The sequence below is a fragment of the Anoplophora glabripennis genome, unplaced genomic scaffold (genome assembly GCF_000390285.2).
Source record: "Anoplophora glabripennis isolate ALB-LARVAE unplaced genomic scaffold, Agla_2.0 scaffold63, whole genome shotgun sequence".
NCBI classification, from domain to species: Eukaryota; Metazoa; Arthropoda; class Insecta; order Coleoptera; family Cerambycidae; genus Anoplophora; species Anoplophora glabripennis.
Window position 1 is genome coordinate 280,611 of NW_019416222.1, and position 24,146 is coordinate 304,756.

General features: G+C 33.7%; 1 protein-coding gene across 2 annotated transcripts in view; it reads right to left on the bottom strand.

Moving 5' to 3' along the window:
- LOC108903714 (UDP-glucuronosyltransferase 2B15) overlaps positions 1-22,273 on the bottom strand; it is a 62,466-nt gene extending 40,193 nt beyond the window's left edge. Inside the window, exon 1 of one of the 2 annotated variants that reach the window (XM_018705988.1) lies at positions 21,448-22,273. In XM_018705988.1, the coding sequence (XP_018561504.1) occupies positions 21,448-22,263 (816 nt within the window). In that variant the 5' untranslated portion in view covers positions 22,264-22,273. Of the gene's footprint in view, positions 1-972; positions 1,769-21,447 lie in introns of those variants that run through there. The other variant, XM_018705990.2, reaches the window with a different exon arrangement.
- Between the last annotated feature and the right edge of the window lie 1,873 nt (positions 22,274-24,146).

Below are 24,146 nucleotides of genomic sequence, written 5' to 3' on the forward strand. Positions count from 1 at the left end.
TAAGGGTAGTTTGCCCTAAACTCCCTGGGGAGTTACTAAACTATTTTTCTACTTTGTGGCATCATATACCGATCACATGTACATAGAAAGTTAAATATACACATTTTTCGATGACATAGAGAAAAAACGCTTTGGTTTAGTTCGGCCGCGCTTGATAAGGATAAAGTTTGTTTATCACTCCCCCTCCTCAAACTCCCTGGGGGATTAGTAAACTATTTTTCTACTTTGGGGTGCAAAAATTGCATTATTTTGGCGAAGTTTGGACATGTGCAGTCACAAGAAGATATAATGCATTTTTTTGTAGGACATAGTTTTTTTTTATTAAAAATTCCCTAAAATATCGTTTGGTTTCTTTGTCCTACAGTTATTAATGAGAAAATTGTACCCGTGAAAATGACATTTTTCCAGTGTAGGACTAGAAAAACCTTCTATTTTACGTGTATGACAAAAATGTCACTGAATTATAATAATAATTACCAAGCATCTGTGAAAAAATTAGGTGGTTATTAATAACTTCTAAGATCATAATATTTTGACATGTTAAGAGTGGGGGACGCTTCGGAAAAACCATCGAACGTGTAGGACAAAAGTTTTTTCGAGTTTTTCATACAATTATCATGCGATTTAAGTAAAAAACTATTTGTTAGTAATAAATATTGATCATTCACCAAATCGACATGTTTCTAGTCTCCGCGCTTTATTAGCTACCATTTTCGATAATTTCCGTAGAGGGAAAAGTTGGGCATCTCGTCAAAACGAAGCTGTTCTCTAAAATTCAGCTTGTTATTAGTCAAAGAAAAAAAAGGGTCTGGGCCCGTGGTCTATTTTAATTATTCTTACGCAATACACAACTATCCCTATTTCGGTGTGTAAAACCATTCGAAAGTAAAATAACTTAAATACATTTCCATGTTTTACGGAAAGTAATAATAATGTATCCATTATTAAATATTAAAAATTATATGTACGCACCCCTGTCACAGGCTTCTTATGTGCATCTCTTCTGAAACTTCCTATTGTCACCGTGGAAGGGCCAAAACTTCTAACGGTTTGCAGAATTGGATTTACGTTCACGAAAAGCATATCAGCACCACTAATTAATTCATTTACAGTAGATTCTGTGTTAAAATATTTGTTTAATATTATTTGTCTGCGGCTCAAACAATTTGTAATTGGGAATAGTGCAAGGTAGATGTCGTATATCGTACTAATTACCCTCTCCTTAAAATTCAAGTCTCCATAAAATGATGTAAGATAATCTGGATTCACTATAGGATGAGCTGGATTTCCAAAGAAGCGATGCATGTATTTAGGCGCATCTAAGGACATCATCAATATCTTCGGACAATTATAAATTTCAGCAAAGGCTAAATACTCGGGAAAAAGGCCTTCTACAAGCAAAACATCGAAATTTTTTCCCCCTTGCATCAGATTCTGAAGTGAATCATGAGATAGCTGCCTCTCGGCAATTATTTCCATGAAACCAGAGAAAATATCCACAGCGTTCCACATATTTACGGATTGTTCCACTATTGTACTAACATCGCTATAAAATTGATAGCACCAACTTAAATCTATTTCGGTGAGGTTCGTCAGTTTTGGATCATTCTGGGGATCCGTAGTTAACACAGTCACTTTATGCCCTCTTAATGATAATTCTTTCCACAGTGGAGAAAAAGCTATCTGATGGCTGTAAGATGGTATCGGAACTATCCCCAAAATATTTGCACAAAGACAAACCGGTAAGGTAAGTACCGCAACTGTTAAGTACAGCCGAATCATGCCCATTTTAATTAATTCACAATTGTATTTCAACTAAAACCAGAATAGAAACTTATCATATATAAAGTTTTATCTTGAGAGAGAAGGTCAAAAAAATTTGATATGTTGACAAATTAGGATAACAACGGGACACCACAGATAATGGCAAGAAATTACTTGATAATGGCAGTACAGCTATATGTTTTCATTATATGTTAAATATAGTTATCTGTATAATTATGTAAACAATATATTGATACCACAGACACACAAAAAAGGCTTGTACCAGAGAGATGAGTACATAGATTCGTGTATTTTTTTATGCTGAATCCTAATCCGCAGCCAAAGAGCCGATTTACCTGATAATTTTTTTGCAAATCGCAAAAATGTAGAACAGTAGTTCATGGGACTCAAATCTGGTGCACTGAAAGAAATGGGCTTATTAAACTGTTTATCTAGAATAATGTGTATAGCGCATATTAAAACTTTTATAACCAATATACAACTTTTATTAAAAAAAAGCAATCATCTCCATACTCATTATTCAACGAGTTTAACTGGAAGGTGCTTAATACACCTTATGCATCTATGAAATAAAGGTTATAATGAATTACTTATACATTATTAGGTGTTATAGACTTTATATTCCAGTTGTATAGTAGGGAAGATTTGTTGTATAAAGACCAGTATCCGAATTTGTATATAACAATTGTATTAACAGAATTATTCGTTCTTATACTGAATATGTTTCCGTTTTTAACGTGTAAAACGCATCTTATAATGGTTAAGTGATCGTCACCTCTCGGTGCATAATCGGTTATGATCGTTGTTAAGTTATATTCATAGTCTTGTAATAATAATCATATGTCAGACCCGAGAGCGAAGTGCGCCGACTCAATAAGAAACCTGGCTATTCCAGCCGCTGATTTAGGGTTCGCCGCACGAGCTCATCCCTTCTAAGATTTCAGTAGCATGCTATGCATGAAGCAGAACGGTACTCAACTATCTTATACAGTCCACTTTTATTGTCCATACATGTTCAATCATTGTCAAAATAAACACACAAAACCACAACGTCTTTATTATCTTTACTCAAGAAGAGAAAATACAACAATCGTAAAATTTCCGACAGTCCGCTGTGCATCGACTTACACACGTCTAGTTTGATGAAAATGGACAGTATATGCACATGTTTTGTGGGATACATGATCATATCGCGTTGTGTGAAATGGAAAATTATTATGTAAGTATCTAACTGTTTTATGGCTTGTAATTGTTTTGTTTTTTCAAATGTAAATCTTGTCTAAATCTTAAAAATTATTATTTTGTAGGTCCTATTAGAAATCGCTGATGTTAAGTTTTACATAAGATGGAGGAACAGAAGGTTAACGGTGACAAAGAAGAGCATGGGTATAAAGTCAATCAACCAGAGGAAATAAAATTATATGGAAAGAAGCTCAACCTTTCTGGGGATGCTTCATTCTTAAGGTGGAAGAGTTATAGTGCAAATTCTCATGTAATACAAGAAAATACGGGTGCATCGTTGCTAAGAAAATAAACTGGACAGTTTTGGGAGCGATTTGTCATCATTTTTAATGCTTAAAAGTATGTTTTATGTATGTTTACATTAGAACCTTAGCTTGTAATTACAGTTATCCAATAAAATTTCTGAAAACTTAATGACATATGTTTTTAACTCATACAGAGTATACAACAGTTTAATACATTTATTATTATAAAACTTATAACCAGTACTAGATGTTCTAATAACGATATGGAACACTTTAATAACAGTTATTGCTATTATTTCGTAAAGGGTATAAAAAACGTTGTATACTAGTTATACAATAATTTAATAAAGAATAAGGTTTATAGTCACTATACAACTGTGCTAGCAATACGCGTTTTATATCCAATATTCACCTGTTTAACTGTCACATATAGTATACAATGGTCTTATAATGGCATATAGAATTCTAATAAAGAATAAAACGCATTTCTTTCAGTGTGGTTATTTTCAAACGTTTTCCAATATTGACGTTATCGAAGCATTTGCCTATGTGTTTCATTCAATACTCTTAGATTGTCTTATTATGCTCACATTGTTGTTTTATATACAGGGTGAATCACAACTTATCCAAAAAAAAAATGGGAATAGATGCAGCATGAGAAATGAAGTCAATACCGTAAAAAATTTTTTGTAAAATCCTTATACTTTCCAAGAAAAAAATGTATTTATTTATTTATTTATTTATTTATTTATTTATTTATTTATTTATTTATTTATTTATTTGCAATACGCGTGGAGAGCCATGTGGCCTCAGCGAATCCGAATACTGAAATCCGATATTACAATCGTCGTTGCGGTAGTGTTAACAATAATTTTTAGTAGTTAATGTCAAAAATGGCTTGTGTGTAAAGTAGCTCGCAGTTGATGGATATCCTTTTAATTTATGGTAAAGCAAGACACCATTTATATTATGGTGAAACATTTGAGTTATGGTGAAGCAGGACATTTGTGTTAGTTCGTAGAAACTGAGTAAGACCGGTCCAAATGTGTTTACACGTCGTACAGTGGTCAAAAATCCTTAAAACCCGATCGAAACCTAAAAATTTCACTTTTTTCTTTAATGCTAATTTACACGGTAGATACCCCTAATACTGAACTAATTTTTCAGAAAATATTGGGTCGATTCAAGCTTCTATATAGAAGTTATAAACGGTTAAATCTATTAAAAATAATGCGAATTATTATATCGTTTTGTCTCTTGAAAAAACGCAATGTTTGACAGCTTGTACAACATTTAGGCCTTTATATATTTGTTTGCACTATACAGGGCTTAAAAGTACGGTCTTTTGTCGTTCTTTTCATGTACCTGAGGTAATTATTGACTTAAGCCTTAATGTTTTTTTGCTGATTATATGCAGCACGTAATTTTCGAAGAATTTTCTAATTTAGGTCGTTATCTGACTTAGTACTATACGAGACTATACTTTCATATACCTATCAAATTAATGCCAAGATACCTGGGAACATAATTATACTTAATTTGTCTGCAGATATTTGCAGATAAGGCCGTAAAAGACCTATATATAGGGCGCGTACAATTGGATTTACTTCAGTTATTCACCCGCTTTTGTGCCGGACAGTATTTAGTGTGCTCCAATGATATTTCCATTATATTTTTGTTTGTTCTGTATTGTTATTTGTTATTTGCACTGTTTTTCTTTGTTTATATTACAATGGCTGCTGAACCAATAACACGCCTGAAATTACATCAAATAATGATGGAATTTTCACGCTAATCAAAGTGCGAAAAAAAACGTGTTCTTGACTTTCTAAAAGATAATTTCCACATACATTTTGATGAAAATGCAACGAAAACCCTTATTACATATACAGGAAAAGCATTTTTGCTCCTTATTTTGCAAGATGGAGAAAAGTAAATCGAAAAAATGAACAGTTTTTAAGTAAATTCGAAAATTGGCTGAATCAAGAAATAAATTTCCCGAAGATTGTTGTTCACTGCCTGCAGGATGCTCGTAAAGCGTCTACATCAGAAAAGGGTGGTCATCCCTCTAAGGATTTCGAAGATTGTTCTGTCGTTATTACACTTAGAAAAACACAGAAGATTCGTGAACAAACATCTACAGAAAAATTCTCATTTGCTACCTCCATGAAACTAAGATTAAAGTGGAAATGTAGCCAAATTGCTCACTGAAGCAAGCGTATATTGATGAGGACATATTACCTTTGGTAATTATGTCAGACGCAGAGGAGAAAGATAAAGACGACGAATTCGTAGATGAACAGGAAAGTAACTTAGACGAAGAGTTTGAAGAAAGTGAAGAATACGAAACTGATGAAAGTGAACAAATCCAGGAAAAACAGGAGGAACAGGACGAGGAAGAAGATGAAAATTGAAAAATATTTTATACTGTGATAAGGAATATAATGTAATTATGATAGATGGTTAAAATATAAATAAAATATAGTTAAATATAAAAATTAGTGTCTCGAGTTTTTGTCCAAAGTTTTTACTCACTGCAATGTATTTTTATAGTCATTATGAGAGCTATAATGTTGTTTAGATCAAAATAGAGTACATTACATTCCATTTCAACAGTCGTTTCGATTTTATGAATTTCAACCCCCCAAAAGGGGTTGAAATTTAGAATATAGTGTAATATTATTACCTCCAGTGGATTCTAGGGTATAAAATACCCTTTTTGATTTTTTCTTTACAAAAGAAACCGTAATATTTAGCCTAAAAGAAGCCAAAGGCATTCCAAATTCTATTTTACTAAAATTTTTGGGAATACATATAGACTCATGACTCAACATGGGATTGTTACGGAGCTGTTGTCTGGTGGACAAAAACCCAACAAACAGCAGTTAAACAGAAGCTCATCCAGGTGCAAAGAATAGCTTGCTTGAGCGCCACAGGAGCTATGCGAACAACACCAACCTTAGCAATGGAGATGCTGCTATGTCTGCCACCCTTAGATATTTATCTAAGGGTGGCTCTGACAACTATGCTTTGCTTCAAGAATATTGATGTTAAACCAGATGTAGGATGTGGAGAAGTCAGGTGTCGCCTATGGAATAAGGCCGTCATGCGTCAGGAAGATGCGTCTTATGCAGGCAGACATTGACAGCATTTCTTCTTAGTTTGCGTTTGACAGACACAGTACTCATAAAAAATGACAAGGAAACCGCCCCAGTGAGAGTAAAATTAACATCTTCACTGACAGATCAAAATAGAAAGAAGGTACAGGATGTGAGAACTATTTTAGATCCCAACACATCCAATATCAGTGAACTATGAATGTGCGTGCCACCGTGGTACAAGCGAAACTGGCAGGTATAACCATAGCTACTAAAGAAATTGCCCGCAGGCAGATAACGGACAAAAACACTAGAATAGTAGGCAATCACTACTGATCTTGCATAATCGAAAGATAATGTCAAGATCGGTATGGGAATGCCACCAAGCACCTCAACTACCAACAGCATATCTATATGCTGGGTTAAGGAACACGACCGGTGCAATGGCAATAAAGAAGCTGACAAACTAGCTAGGAGGGCACCGGGTCTTACTATTTTTGGACTCGGTCTCTCCAGCATACTCTCGTTGTCAATACTTTTTGAAATGATTAAGGAAAACACCCATAAAAAGTATAAAACACGGTGGGATAAAACAAACAGCTGTATTTTTGTTAAGGAGTTCATAGGATACCCCAGCAAAGACACAGCCAAAAAGTACCTGGCTATGTCCAGGGTAAGTCTTCCCTAGATGACAGGTATTCAAACTGGACACTATATTAACATTGCCTTGTGTATATATTTTATAAAACTGTACACATAAAGAATAATAATATAGAAAAGTGTATGTAATATGAAAACTGAGATTCATCGACACCTTACCAGATATATTTTACGACACACTTATTTGAGACCTACGAGTATCAGAAATGGTAGTTATTATTGGGGTTTTAATTTTTTAATGTGTTACCAAAAGCAATTGAAAATTTACGTTTGAAAAACTTTGAATACAGGATAAAGGAATTTCTGCTGAGTAAAGTAATTTATAAATTACAAGATTCTTGAGTTATTTATTACTTGTTTATTATTATTTTTTTTATTAACCTTGCTTTAAATGTATATTTTTTTGATTGTTTGTAATTATTTATTTGTGGCATTTTCAGTTATCTTTTTATTTAATTTAGGAATTTATTTTTGTTCGTATTAATATTTTATACTCATATTTATTTATATTTTCGCCTGTTTTTATATACCTACAGAGTGTGGCGTGTATAATCTATAAAAATTAAACTACAGCTTCCTGCTGATATTTGTAATAGAAAACTCCTATTTTTTTCTATAAATTAAAGTTCATTTGTTCCACGAAATGAAGGCCGACCCTGTGTTATTTATTAAATACTTTGGAAGTGTTTTTATGCGATCCGGGATGCAACCTTATAATTTAAGTCGGTATAATCTAATACTAGTAATACTAAAAGAAGATTAAGTTATATTGTCAAAAAATGTGTGCAGTCAACTGATTTTGTATTTTTATTGAATTCATTATTCATTTAAATATTAAATATTAAGCATCGTCCATCGACTCATCAGTGTTAAAAAGTGAAGGAATCCAGACAAAAGTTTTTATTTTGTAATTCCACGATAGTGACAGTGTAATTTTTATAAAGAAGTAAACAATAAGAATAGCGTACCGATTACATTAAAAACGAGATTCTTATTTCTTACTTTGCTTAATTTTTTAGTATGTACACAAACTAGTTTTACAATGAACCGAGAAAACAATGCGTTTACTATTTCCGAACGTGTCGATATGATGTGAGGTTGTACCGGGAACGATGGTCACAACGTTACCCCCATGTGCAAATACAATCCTACAGTGCGTTCAGTGGCTGCGATACGGGAAGTGTTATTCCTCGCGCAGAAGGACGTGGTCAGCAAGCGAACCTTAATGTTGAAGATGCAGTGTTGGAAAATCTTGTCGAAGACCCCCCAATTAGTACTCGACGACTCGCACAGCAAGTAGAAACCTCATCTCGTATCGCACTTCAGGCGCCAGCTGTTGCACCCCTATCATCTGCAATCAGTTCGACAGATTTTACCCCCGGATTGTGATCAACAAATGCGTTTTTGCAGATGGTTTTTACGACAATGTGCCAATCAAGTAGACTTTCCCGCTTATGTTTGTGTAACAGAGGAGGCGACATTTACCCGTGATGAAATGAATTTCCATAATATGCATATATGGGCCGATGAAAATCCTCACGCGGTTAGGGAAGCTCATTTTCAACATCTGTCCTAGGTAAATGTTTGGGCTGACATAATAGGCGATGTACTTGTGGGTCTCTATTTCTGTGAAGAACGACTAAATGGACTAACATATGCTGACTTTTTGGAGAACCGGTTTCCTGAATTATTGGACGATGTGGCATTACAAGTTCTGGAATTATCTTCAAGTTGGGGCTCCTACACACAGTACTCCAGTAGTAATGACACTTTTGAATTAAATGTTTCCTCAGCGGTAAATTGGACGCTTTGGTCCTGTGCTGTAGCCACCTCGGTCACCCGATCTAACTCCAATGGACTTATATCTTTGGAGTCACTTGAAGTCATTGGTTTACAATACTCCAATTGCTGCGGTAGACGAATTGCGAAACCGTATACTTGAAGCTGCTGACACAATTACCGGGAATTTGTGAAAATATTTGCCAAAATTGGGTGCGTCGGTGCCATGCCTGTAACCGCGCTAATGGGGACCAATTTCAAAATTTTCTCTAGAAATGGTAAGTTTTATTTCATTTTGTTCCACATTTTAATGGAGTGTATTTAGTGCACGCAGTTGGCAACTACAGATGCTTACGGATGTGGTGTTGTTTGCGAACTATTGCAGTAACAACAATGCAATTAAGATATACTGTTAATACTGTTAATTATTATAATAAAAAAAATTAAGTTTTTTTTAAATATCTATTTTTCTTAGTTTGTACTTCTGCATTGAAAAATTCCCCGAAAATTGAGAAGTATCTTTCAACGACGATTGGTTTACACGGCTTGTCTACAGCACGTAACTCATCGTACAGCACACGGACAGGACCGTTCCAGAGAAGAATAGAACCTTTTCGTATAAGACTTTTCTATTACAAGTATCGTTAGGAAGCTGTAGTTTAATTTTTATACATTATACACACCACACCCTGTATTAATCAATTTTATTTTGACTTGTGTAATATTTTGTGTGTTTTGGCATAAATAATGAACTGAAATTAAAATTGAAACTGAGATCTTTTGCTTATTCAGTACAGGTTTTCATCTCCCCATTTGATTAGTTTGAATACTAAAAGCATATGCGTTAATTTCAACAGCACGAAAAATAAAAATTTATTAAGTGTATTATGTAAATGTAAATGTAAAAGTAAAAAATGTAAAAGTTTATTTCACGACTGACCATATTTTATTTCTAAAGTGAAAAAAGTATCATCAAATAGAATTGAAAAAAATACTGTTATTAAACATTGTACTAACCTTTGTCAAAGGCTTCTTGTCTATCCTAAAACTTCCTACTGTAACTGTAGAAGGTCCGAGAGATCTAATGCCTTGCAGAACAGGATTTACATTCACAAACAGCATATCAACACTATTAATTAATTCATTTATGGTGAGTTTTGTATTAAAATATTTACTAAAGATTACTTCTCTCTGATACAAATAATTTTTCAACGGATATAGTTTGAAGTAAATGTCGTAAATGGTACTTATCAGCCTTTCCCGAAAATTTAAAGTTCCGTAAAACGATGTAAAAACATCAGGATTCAAGATAGAATGAATTGGATTCCCAAAGAAGCGGTGAATGAATTTCGGTGCATCCAAGGATGTAATCAATATCTTCGGACAGTTGTATATTTCGGCAAAGCCCAGAAACTCGGGATAAAAGCCTTCTAGGAGGAGAACATTGAAATTTTCTTTCCCTTGCAGGAGTTTCTGTATTGCGTCACAAGACATCTGTTCCTCTATCATCCGCGTCATAATACTAGAAAAGACATCCAGGGTATTCCACATGTTTACAGACTTTTCAACCATTGCGCTCAAATTGCTGAAGTAATTATAAGACCAACTTAAGTCGATTTCAGTGAGGTTCGTTAACTTTGGATCATTCTGAGGATCAGTTGTTAATAAAGTAACCTTATGCCCCCTCAATGATAATTCTTTCCACAGGGGGTTAAAAGCGACCTGATGGCTATAAGACGGCGTGGGCACTATTGCCAAAACATTCGCACAAAGACATGTCGGTAACGTGAGTACTGTGACACTTAAGTATATCAAAAACGCATTCATGTTCAGTTAACAACTGCCTTTGAACTAAAGCTGTAACAAAAGTTTCACGTTTATAAGGTCTCGTTTAGTGTAGAGGTCAAAAAAATTAAATATAATTTATCAAATAAGGATGACTATATTTTTTCCCGCAGCTCAATAATTGCATTTGAAAATGACGCTAGTACATCTGTCTTCAATGTTAAATTTAATTATAGCACTATTGAAATATGTTAATAATCAGACATATTTAAGATTACTGTAGTGAATTAGAATATGAGTGGAACAGAATACTTTTATTATTCCACTAAATCATAATAGTGATATAGTCCAGTCGGCAGAGGCCGAAAAGTTACTGTTGGTGACATTTTCTTGATAACTCGGAAATAAATACACAGGAATACTTTAAATGATGAGTACAATAACAGGCTAATTTGCTGACAAAGTATCAGAAAAAAAAGTTATTAACAATTTAATCGTGAAAAAATTTTTTTAGTAGATTTCTTTAAATAACTCAGCGGGATGACTATACGAAAAAATGCTTAGAACATGATTTTGTTCGTAATAAAAATAGCTACAAAATGGCGGTGGTCCGATTACGAAATTTGCAATAACAAAGCCGTGAGATTGAAAAAACGGTATAAAACGCCAATTTTTTTAAGTTGCTGTAAAAATGTCAATTATAAACAAAAAGTGATAAAACTTTCGAAAACTATAGTTCAATATATATACAATAATGACGCTAAAGCCGAAAATCAGGAGAGCAAAACTTTTTGTTCTATAAGGTGTTATACATTCATCGGCATCTGAAACTCGAAACTTTGCCAAATTTGTTCGAAGCTTTGCTGACACTTGAAATTTGGTACACACATAGTGTAAATATGCAGAAACCAAAAGCAATTTGCAAAATTCAATTATCTTCATTTTTGCAGCTTTGGTAAGGTTTTATACGTCACCCTAGTTTTATACGTCACCCCTTTTTTTTAATTTTTGGAAAAATATATATGTATATTTATAAAATATTCCATCACGGTAGATTAACCAGCACAATTACCTACAATTAAAAAAAAATATAATTTTCATCGTTTAGATCCTAAGCTACTTAGCATTTTGCGCCTGTTAGCCGTAGTCGTACATTATTCAACATATCAACATAAAACGAAATCGTACGCGTGCGGTAAACCTTTAACTTTTCATTTTCGAGCGCGAGCTTCGCTCTTCGGCGCTTGTATACTACTAGAAATATGCAACAGTAAATTTAAACAATTGTTTACTTAAAGTTAAAGGTTTACCCCACATGTACGTTTTTGTTTTATGTTGATATGTTGAATAATGTACGAGTATGGCTAACAGGCGCAAAATGTTAAGTAGCTTAGGGTCTAAACGATGAAAATATTTTTGTTTTTAAATTGTAGGTAGGTAATTGTGCTGGCTAATCTACCGTAATGGTATATTTTATAAATATACATAAATATACGTCCAAAAATTAAAAAACGGTGACGTATAAAACTAGGGTGACGTATTAAACCTTACCAAAACTGCAAAAATGAAGATACTTGAATTTGACAAATTGCTTTTGGTTTCTGCATATTTACACTATGTGTGTACCACATGTCAAGTTTCAGCAAAGCTTCGAACAAATTTGGCAAAATTTCGAGTTTCAGATGCCGATGAATGTATAACACCTTATAGAACAAAAGGTTTTGCTCTCCTGATTTTCGAGCGTCATTATTGTATATATATAGAACTATAGTTTTCGAAAGTTTTATCACTTTTTGTTTATAATTGACATTTTTACAGCAACTGAAAAATTGACGTTTTATACCGTTTTTTCAATCTCACGGCTTTGTTATTGCAAATCTGACCGCCGCCATTTTGTAGCTATTTTTATTACGAACAAAATCATGTCCTAAGCATTTTTTCGTACAAAGTCATCCCGCTGAGATATTTAAAGAAAACTACAAAAAAAAAAATTTTTCACGATTGAATTGTTAATAACTTTTTTCCTGATAAAATACTTAGTCAGCAAATTAGCCTGTTATTGTACTCATCATTTAAAGTAGGCCTGTGTAGTTATTTCCGGGTTATCAAGGTTTGACACAGGCCGAATCTCTACCAACTGGACTAATAGGGGATAGTGAGGAAGCAACATACTTACGTAAACAGGGTGTCCCAGTGTCAGCATACAAAAATTTACCAGGCGGCAGATCAGACCAAAATAAGTTTAAAATTCCTATAAAATATTTTTCTGCGATGCTCTCTCACTGAGTTACAGGGTGTTGTTTATAAAAAAAATAATAACTTTCCGCATTAACTCAAAAACCCTTTCAGGGATTTAAGTAATTTTTGGGTGAAGTGTACATCTATTAAAGGGCATTAAAACTACATGGTGCTTATTTCCATCTGACGTCAGGGGCGGCCTAGGCGAATTTGTCCTCAAGGTTATGTCTTCATAACTTTTGCATGTCCTAGTTTTATGTAATTTGATTAAGTTTTCCTGAATCTGAAATCGATTCTGAACAAAAAATGAGCTCTTATTTCATACCTCAAAAATGAACCGGTGTCTAAATTATCGACTGCATTAGTTCGTAGAAAAATGCATGTAAAAATTTTATTTCTTGTTATCTAGTACTCGTAGGAATGTGATTATAAAAAACAAAGTTGTTTATCGTTGAGGTACAGTTTCCCATGTAGCTGCAGCTCAATGAATATGACGAAACTAAACAAGTTTTCTATGAATTATTTAATATTTGGTTACATAATTCGACCCTATTATCACGTAGAGGCGTATGTGTATTGTGTGTATCCATTTCTTGGATTACACGCCTCTACGTGATAAGAGGGACGATATAGGCGAACTAAAAATAAAATTGAAAATTACCAATGTAACAGAAACGAAATTATGTTAGCAAAATGACAATATTAAAAATAAAAATAGAAAACAATTATTTCAATAAATGCTCGAAATGCTACCCATTTACTTCAATGCATGCCCGACATCGTTTGACCGAGGAATTGTAAACCCTTCGCAAATCAACGGTTACTTGAATTTGCTCGGCGGCTGCTTTTTAAATTTTTTAAAGTAAATCATCTCTCGTGTTACTGGGTTTGGCATACACCAGTTGCTTCATATGACCCCAGTAAAAAGAATCAAATATGGGCTTTTAATTTTGTTTTTAAATAAATTCTTTTATATTTCAAAAACACGCTATGATAGTGAGAGGCAACTGTGGGGCGGGATTGAAGATCCGCAATTTGCGGATTGAAGAAGTAATGAGAAGTCTGTATTTTAATTTTTAATGAAGAATTAATTTATGTGTTACAGAAATGGATGATCATATTGAACAGTTCTTATGAGAGAAAAATCTGTTACGTTATTCCATTTTTATTATCAAATAAATTGCTTTTGGAATGACGTAATCGGTTCAAGTTTGAATCGAAAATGCATTAGTAATGATCTAATAAAAAAAATTAATTAACCAATTACAAATACAAGGGGTAAAAAAACAAACCCTTTATCTTTAAGGCAAAAAAAATAGAAGCTAAGTTCTGTTAATCCACTTATCTATATGGAAGTATTATTGTACCTTTCAATAAAACCTTACAAGACTTTTGAGTTATTTGAACTTTAATTCAGTACTTAATTGTATACTGATAATTATCCCTATAGTTGAAACCAGCATTTTCAAAAGAATTAGCCATTTTTATTCATTCTTTTGGATTCGCAATTATATTAACTGGAGAATGTAGTGGAATACCCCAGCTGATTTGAACGACCTCAAAATTAAAAGTCGCACGGATTTAAATCTGGCAATCGAGCGGCCCAGTAAATCATTGAGCACGTTAAAAGCATAAATACCTTCGAGCATCTAACGAATAATGTAAGGTCCAATAAGCCACCCGTTTACTAAACCAGCTCAAAATTCTGTAAAAATGTGGTGCTAATTAACTTGAGGCTAAACTAAACTTTCTGTATATGGTGCGAGTGTAACTGTTGTTCTTTTAACTGAACTCCAGACTGCACTTTATGATATATTGTGCTGTAAAGTCAATCTACGAAAGCTAATTCTAGAATTATTTGCAACATTCTCCAACAGTGCATCTTGAATGCTTACAATACGATTAGGTTGTTATCAATTCGCCTTTAAAAAATCCGAAATCCTGAAATTTCTCAACAACATAAACAAATATGCGCCTGTTTGGTATGAAATGTTTCATAAAAAGTTAAAAAACTAGACATGATGCAGAGTCACAACTGTTAATACCTCGTCGTACTTCTTACTCTTGTCTAGTAAAAAACTAGAAGATTCATTGCATAATACATTCTCATGCGTCATTTAACTATTTCTTTAATCCATAGGCTACTTGCTGCTGTCATTTTAACAAGTCAAAAATACTGAACAAATATTTTAAAATTTGGAAAATATTCTAAATTGTTGTATTATGACTTTTGATGAGTTAGATGCATGGTGAAAATTTCGACACTTATTTCTGAGATACCCTGTATAACTCCAATCTATAAAATTCATATTGAAAAGTTTAATATTTCGAAAATATAATTAGTTAACACTTTTTAATGAATAAATATACGTTTAGAAGGTTTCTAATCCGAAAGAACAACGTAATTTAATTACTCTTTATGATCAAGAAGAATTACGTCAGAAAATAATATCATATCTAAATTTGATTCTAAATTGAAAGAAAAGTATAAATTTCTAAACTAGTTGCTCCTATAATATGGTGAAAGAGCATAAGAACATTTTTTATTATTATAACATGGATTTTTCAGTTTCGAAATAAATCTACACAAATACCTAGTCATTTATATGAACTAACCTGTTTTATAGATTTATCTTCATGTTTCATAAGTATAGTGGCGATATAATGTCTATGCTGAATGGAATGGTATTGAAATTTTTTTAATTTGAATATGTATATTCAGGTTTCCAATTATAAACGGAATATAGTACCAACAATTGCATTTAAGTACCTGTTAAGAAATCTAATTATATCCTCTAAGATTCTGGCACTTGCAGTAAAACAGATATATTATCTATGAACGTGGTGATAATGCTTAACATTGACATTTTTGAAATCGTTTCTTTATAAAGTGAATAGAAATGCGCCTTATCATATTCCTGAATACCAAAAATTATAGATATTAGATAGAAAATCATCGCAGCTTACTAAATCGTTTGATGAATTGTCACAATTTTGTGTGATTTACTAATGCTCATCATTCACATTTAAAAAAAATAATATTTTACGTATTGTCGGAACATATCAGTATTAAATATCGAAAATGGAATGTTGTACCAAACCCTTTGTAAGTGGCTACTTATATACATCTCTCCTGAAACTACCTATTGTGACGGTAAAAGGACCAAGAGACTTAACGCTTTGCAGGACTGGATCCATATTCACAAATAACATATCAACATCACTCACCAGATCGTATATGGTTGATTTTGTGTTAAAATGTTTATTAAGAATGTTTTGTTTTCCACGGAAAAACTTTTCAATTGAATGTCATGTAGACGTCGAAAATTGTACTCGTTATCCCTTCCTTAAAATTCAAATTTTCGTAGAAGGAAGTCAGAAAGTCAGGATTCAGGATAGGATGAGTTGGGTTTTCAAAGAAACGGTGAATGAATTTATTTGCATCTAAGGGTGTAATCAAAATTTTCGGGCAAACGCTAGAAACTCAGGGAAAAATTCTTCCACTAGCAGAACGTCAAAATTGTCTTTCCTCTGCATAAGCTTCTGCACTGGGCTAAAAGACAACTGTCCCTCGCCAATTCCCATCATGATATCATTTACATCGACGGTGTTCCACATTGTTTACAGTTTTTTCTGCCAAACTATTTACATCGTTGAGGTATTGGTAAGAAAATTTCGTATCGATTTCAGTGAGGTTAGATAATTTTGGAGGGTACGTCGTAATCACTGTAACTTTGCGTCCTATTAACGATAATTCTTTCCGTAAAAGCTATAAGACGTCATCGGAACTATTGCTAAAATACGACGCCTAGGATCACACAGAACCCACCCTTGTTTATATAAACAATTGCCTTTTAGTTGACATTGAATCTTCTAGTGTATAAAGTTTTATTGGCGATAAGGTCAGACAAATTAAATACAATTTATTTAATAAGGATGACTGTCTCTTTCATAAAGACAAATCATTAATTTAAGGATGACTGTACTGTTTTAGTTCCTTATGATGCAAATATGCTTGTAAGTATACGGTAATTATATGATAATATAATAATTTTAAGACAGATTTAAGTCACATTATATCGCGTGCAGGTAAATGGTTTTGAGAACAACAAGTGCTTTAAATAACATTAAAATGGCGTAGTGTTGATTGATATTGTCATATGTGTTAAAGGTTGAAAATATAACGTTTTTAACTATTTATTATTAATATTCAGTCAAATGTTAAAGAAATGTTAAACTCATTTTTGGTAGTACTAGGTTCTCTGGTTGAACCGAGTCTGAGAAGTTTCGGCGTTTCAGTTCCCGTTTTGGAGTCAGTTACAACAGTTTAAAGTTAGTTAAATGTTGAAGGAAGTGATAACCCAATGATACCGAATCCTTAATCTGACTACTCCTCGGGTAGAACTATCGGGAGTTTGTTAGAGAGTCTTTGAGAACCTTGGTCTTCCTACTCTTCGGATCGAACTGTCGGGGTTCTCTAAGAAACCTGTTAGAGGGTCTTTGAGGACCCACTCTTCGGATTGACCTAAGAAGCCTGTTAGCCAGTTTTTGAGAACCTTGGTCTTCTTACTCTTCGGATCGAACTGTCGGGATTCTTTAAGAAACCTTTTAAACAGTCTTCGAGGACCGTAGTCTTTCATCTCTTCGGATTGAACTGACGAGCCTGTTAGCGAGTATTTGACAACCTTGATCTTCCTACTATTCGGATCGAATTGTCAGGGTCCTCCAAGGAGCCTGTAGAGAGTCTCTATAAGCCTCAATCTGTCTAGAGAGGGTGGAAGGTTAACGGACGGAAAAGGATGAGAAAGAATGACTAAACGATACTGAGGTATCAATCTACCTACTCCTCGGATTGAACTGGCAGGGATTCCTAAAGAGCCTGAATCTGCCTACTATCTAGACAGGGTGAAAAGTAAAGGTGATATATTGATGTGAATATTTAAGTTGCAGTATGACTACGAGGCCTCAATCTGTCTACTCCCCAACTATCAATCGTCTGCCTTATTGCACCTGCTATGTGTCCTCATTCGGAAAATCAAAAATTTCCACCCATTTCGCTACCTCAGTTAGTCGCCCCCTTTATTCAACAATTTGGACGTTTTTCTATTTCGGTGGCTTCACGTATTATTCGAGATCTATGTGAAGAGCTGAATAGAATACTATGGTTTTACTCGAAAATCAGGCTTTTTCGAAAAACATAGGAGAGTATCATATCATGGTTGTTACCGTAAAGCAGTGGCGTACCATTTTATTTAGAAAAATATGCCACCGATACCCTGTATCTGCGCCACTGGAGCATGTAAATTTTAGGAAAAGCCCTCAGATTTTGGACAATGTTTACTTAAATATATGTGCCCAATTTCAAATTATTTCACTTACTAGTTTTTAAATTATTTAGAAAATTAAATATGTTTTTTGAAGTTTAACACCCTATATATTTTTAACGAAGCGTCCTAGATAAAAACTTTATACGAAAGACTCGCCTTAGAATTCACCAAATAATACGAGGTTTCATTTTTAGTCACCGTTTGTGAATGAGCCCGGTATAATTCAAAGTAAAAGTCAACTGAATTCGAATAAGTACAAGTAACATTGACGGAGACAGCTGGAGTCGGTTTGTCGATTGTAAATATTTCCGAGCTGCTATCCCTAACAAAATGCAAAATTTATGTTAACTGATTTTCTCGGATATATTTTGATTAGATTGTATTTAAAATTGTATTTCTACCAAAACTCCTATGAACGTTTTTGAGAAACGAGTAGTTCTAGAGATTTTGCATTTTGTGAAGTATTTAGTAATAACATTAATACAAGTTTCAAGAATATGTCGAATATGGTTTATTTTATGGGTAAAATGAAAGATGTATTTTTTCTTAAAAATACTACGAATAGTTAAAGTCTTTCCGAAGTCAGTTAAACATGTATAAAAACGCCTAGCAATAAAATTTTATGAGTTTCATAGACGTCCCTAAAAAAGTTTTCTGCTAAAGGTACAAAATAATAATAATTTGCATATAATGTGTAGAAAATTTCTATTATCTGTTTATTTGACCAAGAACATATTTTAATTATTTATGTCCTCAAACAATTTTATTATACCTACTGATGGTAAATTTAGTTTTGTTCCGTTTCAAAAGGTCTCCAAAATGCCACGTTGCAATAATATTAGTAAACAAAATATCCCTCTTATTTCTCCCTTTCGCAATTGCAATATGAATGATTTGGTGTCTTAATAAATTAAAATTATCTGAATCACACCAAATTCCGCATTGCTGCACTGCACTGCTAGGTCATTTGTTGACAACTGAATTTATAGCCAGGTCACCTAGTGCGGCTGTGTTTGTGCCGCCTTTGCTCGCGCGCTCATTGTTCAACTAAGCGACCAGATCTGTATATGGGTATGGCTAAATAAATATGGGAACAAGTTTTCCAAACATTTCAATGCCGCGTAGCTGCGTCAGCGACCGAACCTTGTACATACTGCAACTTCTTGGTTCTTCAGTTCAGACGGAAAAACTATACAAGTGGTGATCGTATTATTAAAATATTTAGTGGACTTGGATTTTTCTGGAGTTTCAGTGCGAGCCATTCCTTGTATTTCCGTCATTGGTACACATATGTAATATTTATATTCGAATCTAGTGTATTTTTACCTTAACTTGGATATCAGTAGCCTATAGTAGGGGAGCCCAAGAGGGGATTTTCGGATTTACTCAAGCGCGGCAGATTAACATATGGGGGATACCTTGCACCCTGTTGAGTACCTCCACCATATCTAAGTCCTCTATATAAGGCCGCGCGTGTAGGGCAGCCAATCAGAATAATAAAAAAAATCGATATTTGGAAATACTCGAGCGCGTCAGATTAAGGTATGATGGGTTAATTACATGCTGAAAAGTGTGCATTTCAATAATCTGACGATTTGAGTGTGACGTAAGGCAGTCGGAAGCTCACAAAATTGCAAAAAATAACGTCACCTGGACATTCTCGAGCGCGGTCGATTTTTTTTTATTTTGAAGGAAATAATTCAAGGATAACGGGAAAAATATAATCTGCCGATTTCCACAAGCCGAAGTAACAAAAATCATTGTAATATGTGGAATCTGATGCTACTCCGCTTTTTGGTGGGAAACGCCCTTAAGACAATTTTTCGTGGGCCTCCTTGTCTTTGGAGCCAAAAAAAATTGGTCGCATATTTCATTTTTTTAAAATTATTAGTTCGCTAGGAAGCCATTAAATTTAGAAACATTTTTGTCGCTTGATACTTTTTTCGTAAAACGCAATGTTTTCGGGAAAAATGGCAAAATGTGATCGAATGCATATCGTGATTCGCCATTTTCCTCAAAAACATTGCGTTTTACTAAAAACGTACAAAGAAACAAAAAAGTTTCTAAATTCAATGGCTTTCTAGCCAACTAATATTTTTTAAGAAAATCAAATTTACGAGCAAATTTTTATTATTAGTATTATTTTTATTAAGATTATACATCACAACTGTCCACCGCCAAAAAACAATTGCTCATTAACAATTACAAATTTATATTTGTCACATTCAGTGATTTTAAAAAAAATGAAAAACATTTTTTTTTTCAAACCGTCAGATTAAGAAAACCCCTCCAAATAATGGTTAGATTATGGATCAGCACAACTAGGGCATCAAGCTGAACCGTCTATATGAAAATCTGATGCGCTCGAGTATTTCAAAATGGCGAATTTTTTCCATTTTCAAAAAGCTGCCACGAGTTTGCGTCACATCCGAATCGTCAGTCTTTTGAATATGACGCGCTCGAGAAAATTTGTTTTTTTTTGCCCATTTTTAACCTTTCCGTACGACTGCCCCCACCATCCACATCGGCAGATTAACATATCTCCGTTATCGGAGACACGTAGAGCATATACACTATCAATATCTGACGCGCTCGACCATGTGACCGTTTTTTTTTACATTTTTGAAAGCCTCTAGGCGCTCCCCCCAAAGGTGAAAGGATATACAGCATATAACCTTTTTTTCTTTCTACCATCTAATCTTCAAAATCCAATAGGTCCCTACGACGCTCGAGTAAATCCCCGTTTAGCATCGTGGGCTCCCCTACTACTATGTCTCATCATTCTGCATCAAAAGTGTGTATCAAACGTCAAAATGTATATTAGTGACAGAGTTTTTGACAACCTATACCTCTGTACCAGGGGTTCTCAAACTGTGGTACGGGAAAATTTTCAGGGGGTACGCGGGGCAGGTTAATGAAAAATTAAACCATTTTTATTTCTTTCCGTTTCGTAATCACGCAAGGTTATAATTTAATAATGGAATCTAATTCAATACTTGTGTGGTAATTCTCACTAATTTTTTGTAATGCGTTTCAAATATATTGTGTTTTTGACGTAAAAAGTATTTTTAATTTAATTTTCATTAAGGGGTACAGTCTTTGAAAAAGAAGATTGAGAACCCCTGCTCTATACTATCCAGTTGAGGAGCTATGTACATATGACCTTTTTTGTTCAAAATTAGTTGCCTCTTAAAGTTTGTTGACGCACCTAACTAACACTCTGTAGTATTAACAACAAAATAATCCATTTGTGATATTGAAACCATTAAAGAAAAAAAATGTACTAACCTTTGGCAGATACCTTTTACGTGTATCTTTTCTGAAACCTCCTATTGTAACTGTGGAAGGACCAAGAGATTTAACGGTTTGCAGAACTGGATCCACATTCACAAACAAAAGGTCAACGTCACTCATTAGTTCGAATATGGTTAATTTTGTGTTAAAATATTTATTAAGAATCTTTTGCTTCTCGGCATAATAATTTTTAACCGAATGGAATGCAAAGTAGACGTCGAAAATTGTACTGATTACCCTTTCCCTGAAATTTAAATTTCCATGGAACGAAGTCACCATCTCAGGGTTCAGGATGGGATGAGTTGGATTTCCAAAAAAGCGATGAATAAACTTGGGTGCATCCAAGGATGTAATCAAAATCTTCGGGCAGTTATATATCTCGGCAAAGCCTAGAAACTCGGGAAAAAATCCTTCCACGAGTAGAACATCGAAATGTTCTTCTCTCTGCATCAGCTTCTGGACAGGGCCAAAAGAGAGCTGTCCTTCTCCAATTCCCGTCATAATACCGGAAAAAACATCGAAAGCGTTCCACATGTTCATAGATTTTTCTACCAACTTGCTCACATTGCCGAAATATTTATAAGACCAATTCGTATCGATCTCGGTGAGGTTCGTTAATTTTGGATCATTCTGAGGATCCGTTGTCACCACAGTAACTTTATGCCCTCTTAGGGATAATTCCTTCCACAGTGAAGTAAAGGCTATCTGGTGGATGTAGGATGGCATAGGAACTATTGCTAATATATTTGCACACGAACATGATGGTAATGCGAGTACCGCGACAATTAAAATCACCCGAAATGAACTCATCTTTATGCAATCAATAATAACTTTTAATCTGAACTGGAAGTTCAATCTTATATAAAGTCTCGTAAGCGATAACGACGGATAAATTATATATAATTTGTTTAATGAGGATGACTAAGTCTCTTTAACACAGATAAAGGCAAGAAGGTAATTTGAGCATGACTATACTATTTCCATTTCTCATGTGATACAAATAAATGTATTATAATTATCTAAACACATGGGTATTTAAATGACAATCAAGAGTTTATATCTAACAATAAGTTTATTATAACTATCTTAGGAAACAGTACTAACAATTCCTTTTTGAGGAAGAGTTCTCCTTAAATAAATAGCATATAAAACAATTCTCTCAGGTAATATATTTTTTTAATAAGGTCAAATAAGTTGTGCTCTAACTTTACACCTATATTTAATAATTTGTCAAGTAACTAAATGTGAAAATAGTTTCGTGATGTAATTATAAGTTACCATAAATTATCAACTTTGTGGAGAATAAGGATTTTCATATTGGGGCATATACAGAGTGTCCGGAAAAATGTGGAAAATCTCTCAGATATATAACAGAAAAAATAAGATGACAAGTTCCTATAAAATTTTTTCGTATAGGCCCTTCCTTCGGAGATATGTGTCCTTAAAGGATGCCGCTGGAAATCGGTTTTTCTTGAATAACTTTTAAAGTACTTAATATAATTTAATAAAAATTTTATGTGATGGACTTCTTAAAATAGTGTTCTTGAAACATATTTAGCTTTTTTAGGCGCGGACTAAGCTTTACAACTTAATGCCTAAATTTTTAAAACCCTGTATGATAATCTGCAAATGACCTTGATGTGATAGAGCTTAACCGACGTCGACATCGGAATCAGCAACCTCAAAAACCCCATGGAACCTAAGTAGAATCCGGTGGGTTCTTTTTCAAACTAAATGTTAATCTGTGTATTCATTGATAATTAGACTAGGCGATATCTGTTTTGGTTTGGGTGAATCGTATATCCACGGAGATTTTTGGCTTTTTGGCTTTCAAATATCACTAGAAATGAAAATTTTTCTATGCGCATAAAAAAAACGTGGGCTTAACTTTTGGCGGCACAATATGTTAAAAAAATTCGAAAAATGTCATATTTTTCTTCCTATTTAATTATGTATCTTTTCAAGAGTTGATTTTAGGCGAAAATGGAAGAGGAAAAAAATGTTTGTAATTAAATTTTTTACAATACATGACTGGTTACAAATCGAATGAATCATGATTATTATGGTAAAAATCGAAAAAATCACAAAAATGGGGTTAAAAAACAATACTTTTTAGGGAATTTTTTTGGTGTATTTAAATTGGGTGTAGGACCTTTATACTTGGCTCAAGAAAACTTCATGTTATGTAGAATCATCACACCAAATTTCATCAAAATCGGTTCGATAGATTTTGCATAATAATTTTGCAATCCAGATTTTGAAAAAAAAATTGCAAATTTTCAAAATTTTGCACAGCAAAAACCAAGGCCCTTAGATACTTGAAAATTTAATCACATATAGAAGGGCTCTCAGGCTTTCAAACTTTTTTTGAAAAATTCGAATCCGTCAATTAGGAGAGCTCTGGCGCTTGTTTAAACATTGGTCGAATTTTTGTACTTATAAACAATTAGAACTTTGTGAATATTCAATCAAATCAAATTTTTTAAAGCAGGTTTTAAAAGTTCTTGGAAAGACGCTTTTTTAAAAAAAAACAGATCGATTGATCAATTAGTTACGTAGTTATAGCCGATTCAATTTCGAGCAGGCCGAAGCGGCCGCGCTCTCTGCTTCCCCCACCACCACCACCCGTACGATTTTATTGAATTTCTCGCTTGCATAAATAACTTTAAACACGTTTTAAAGTAGGTTGCCAA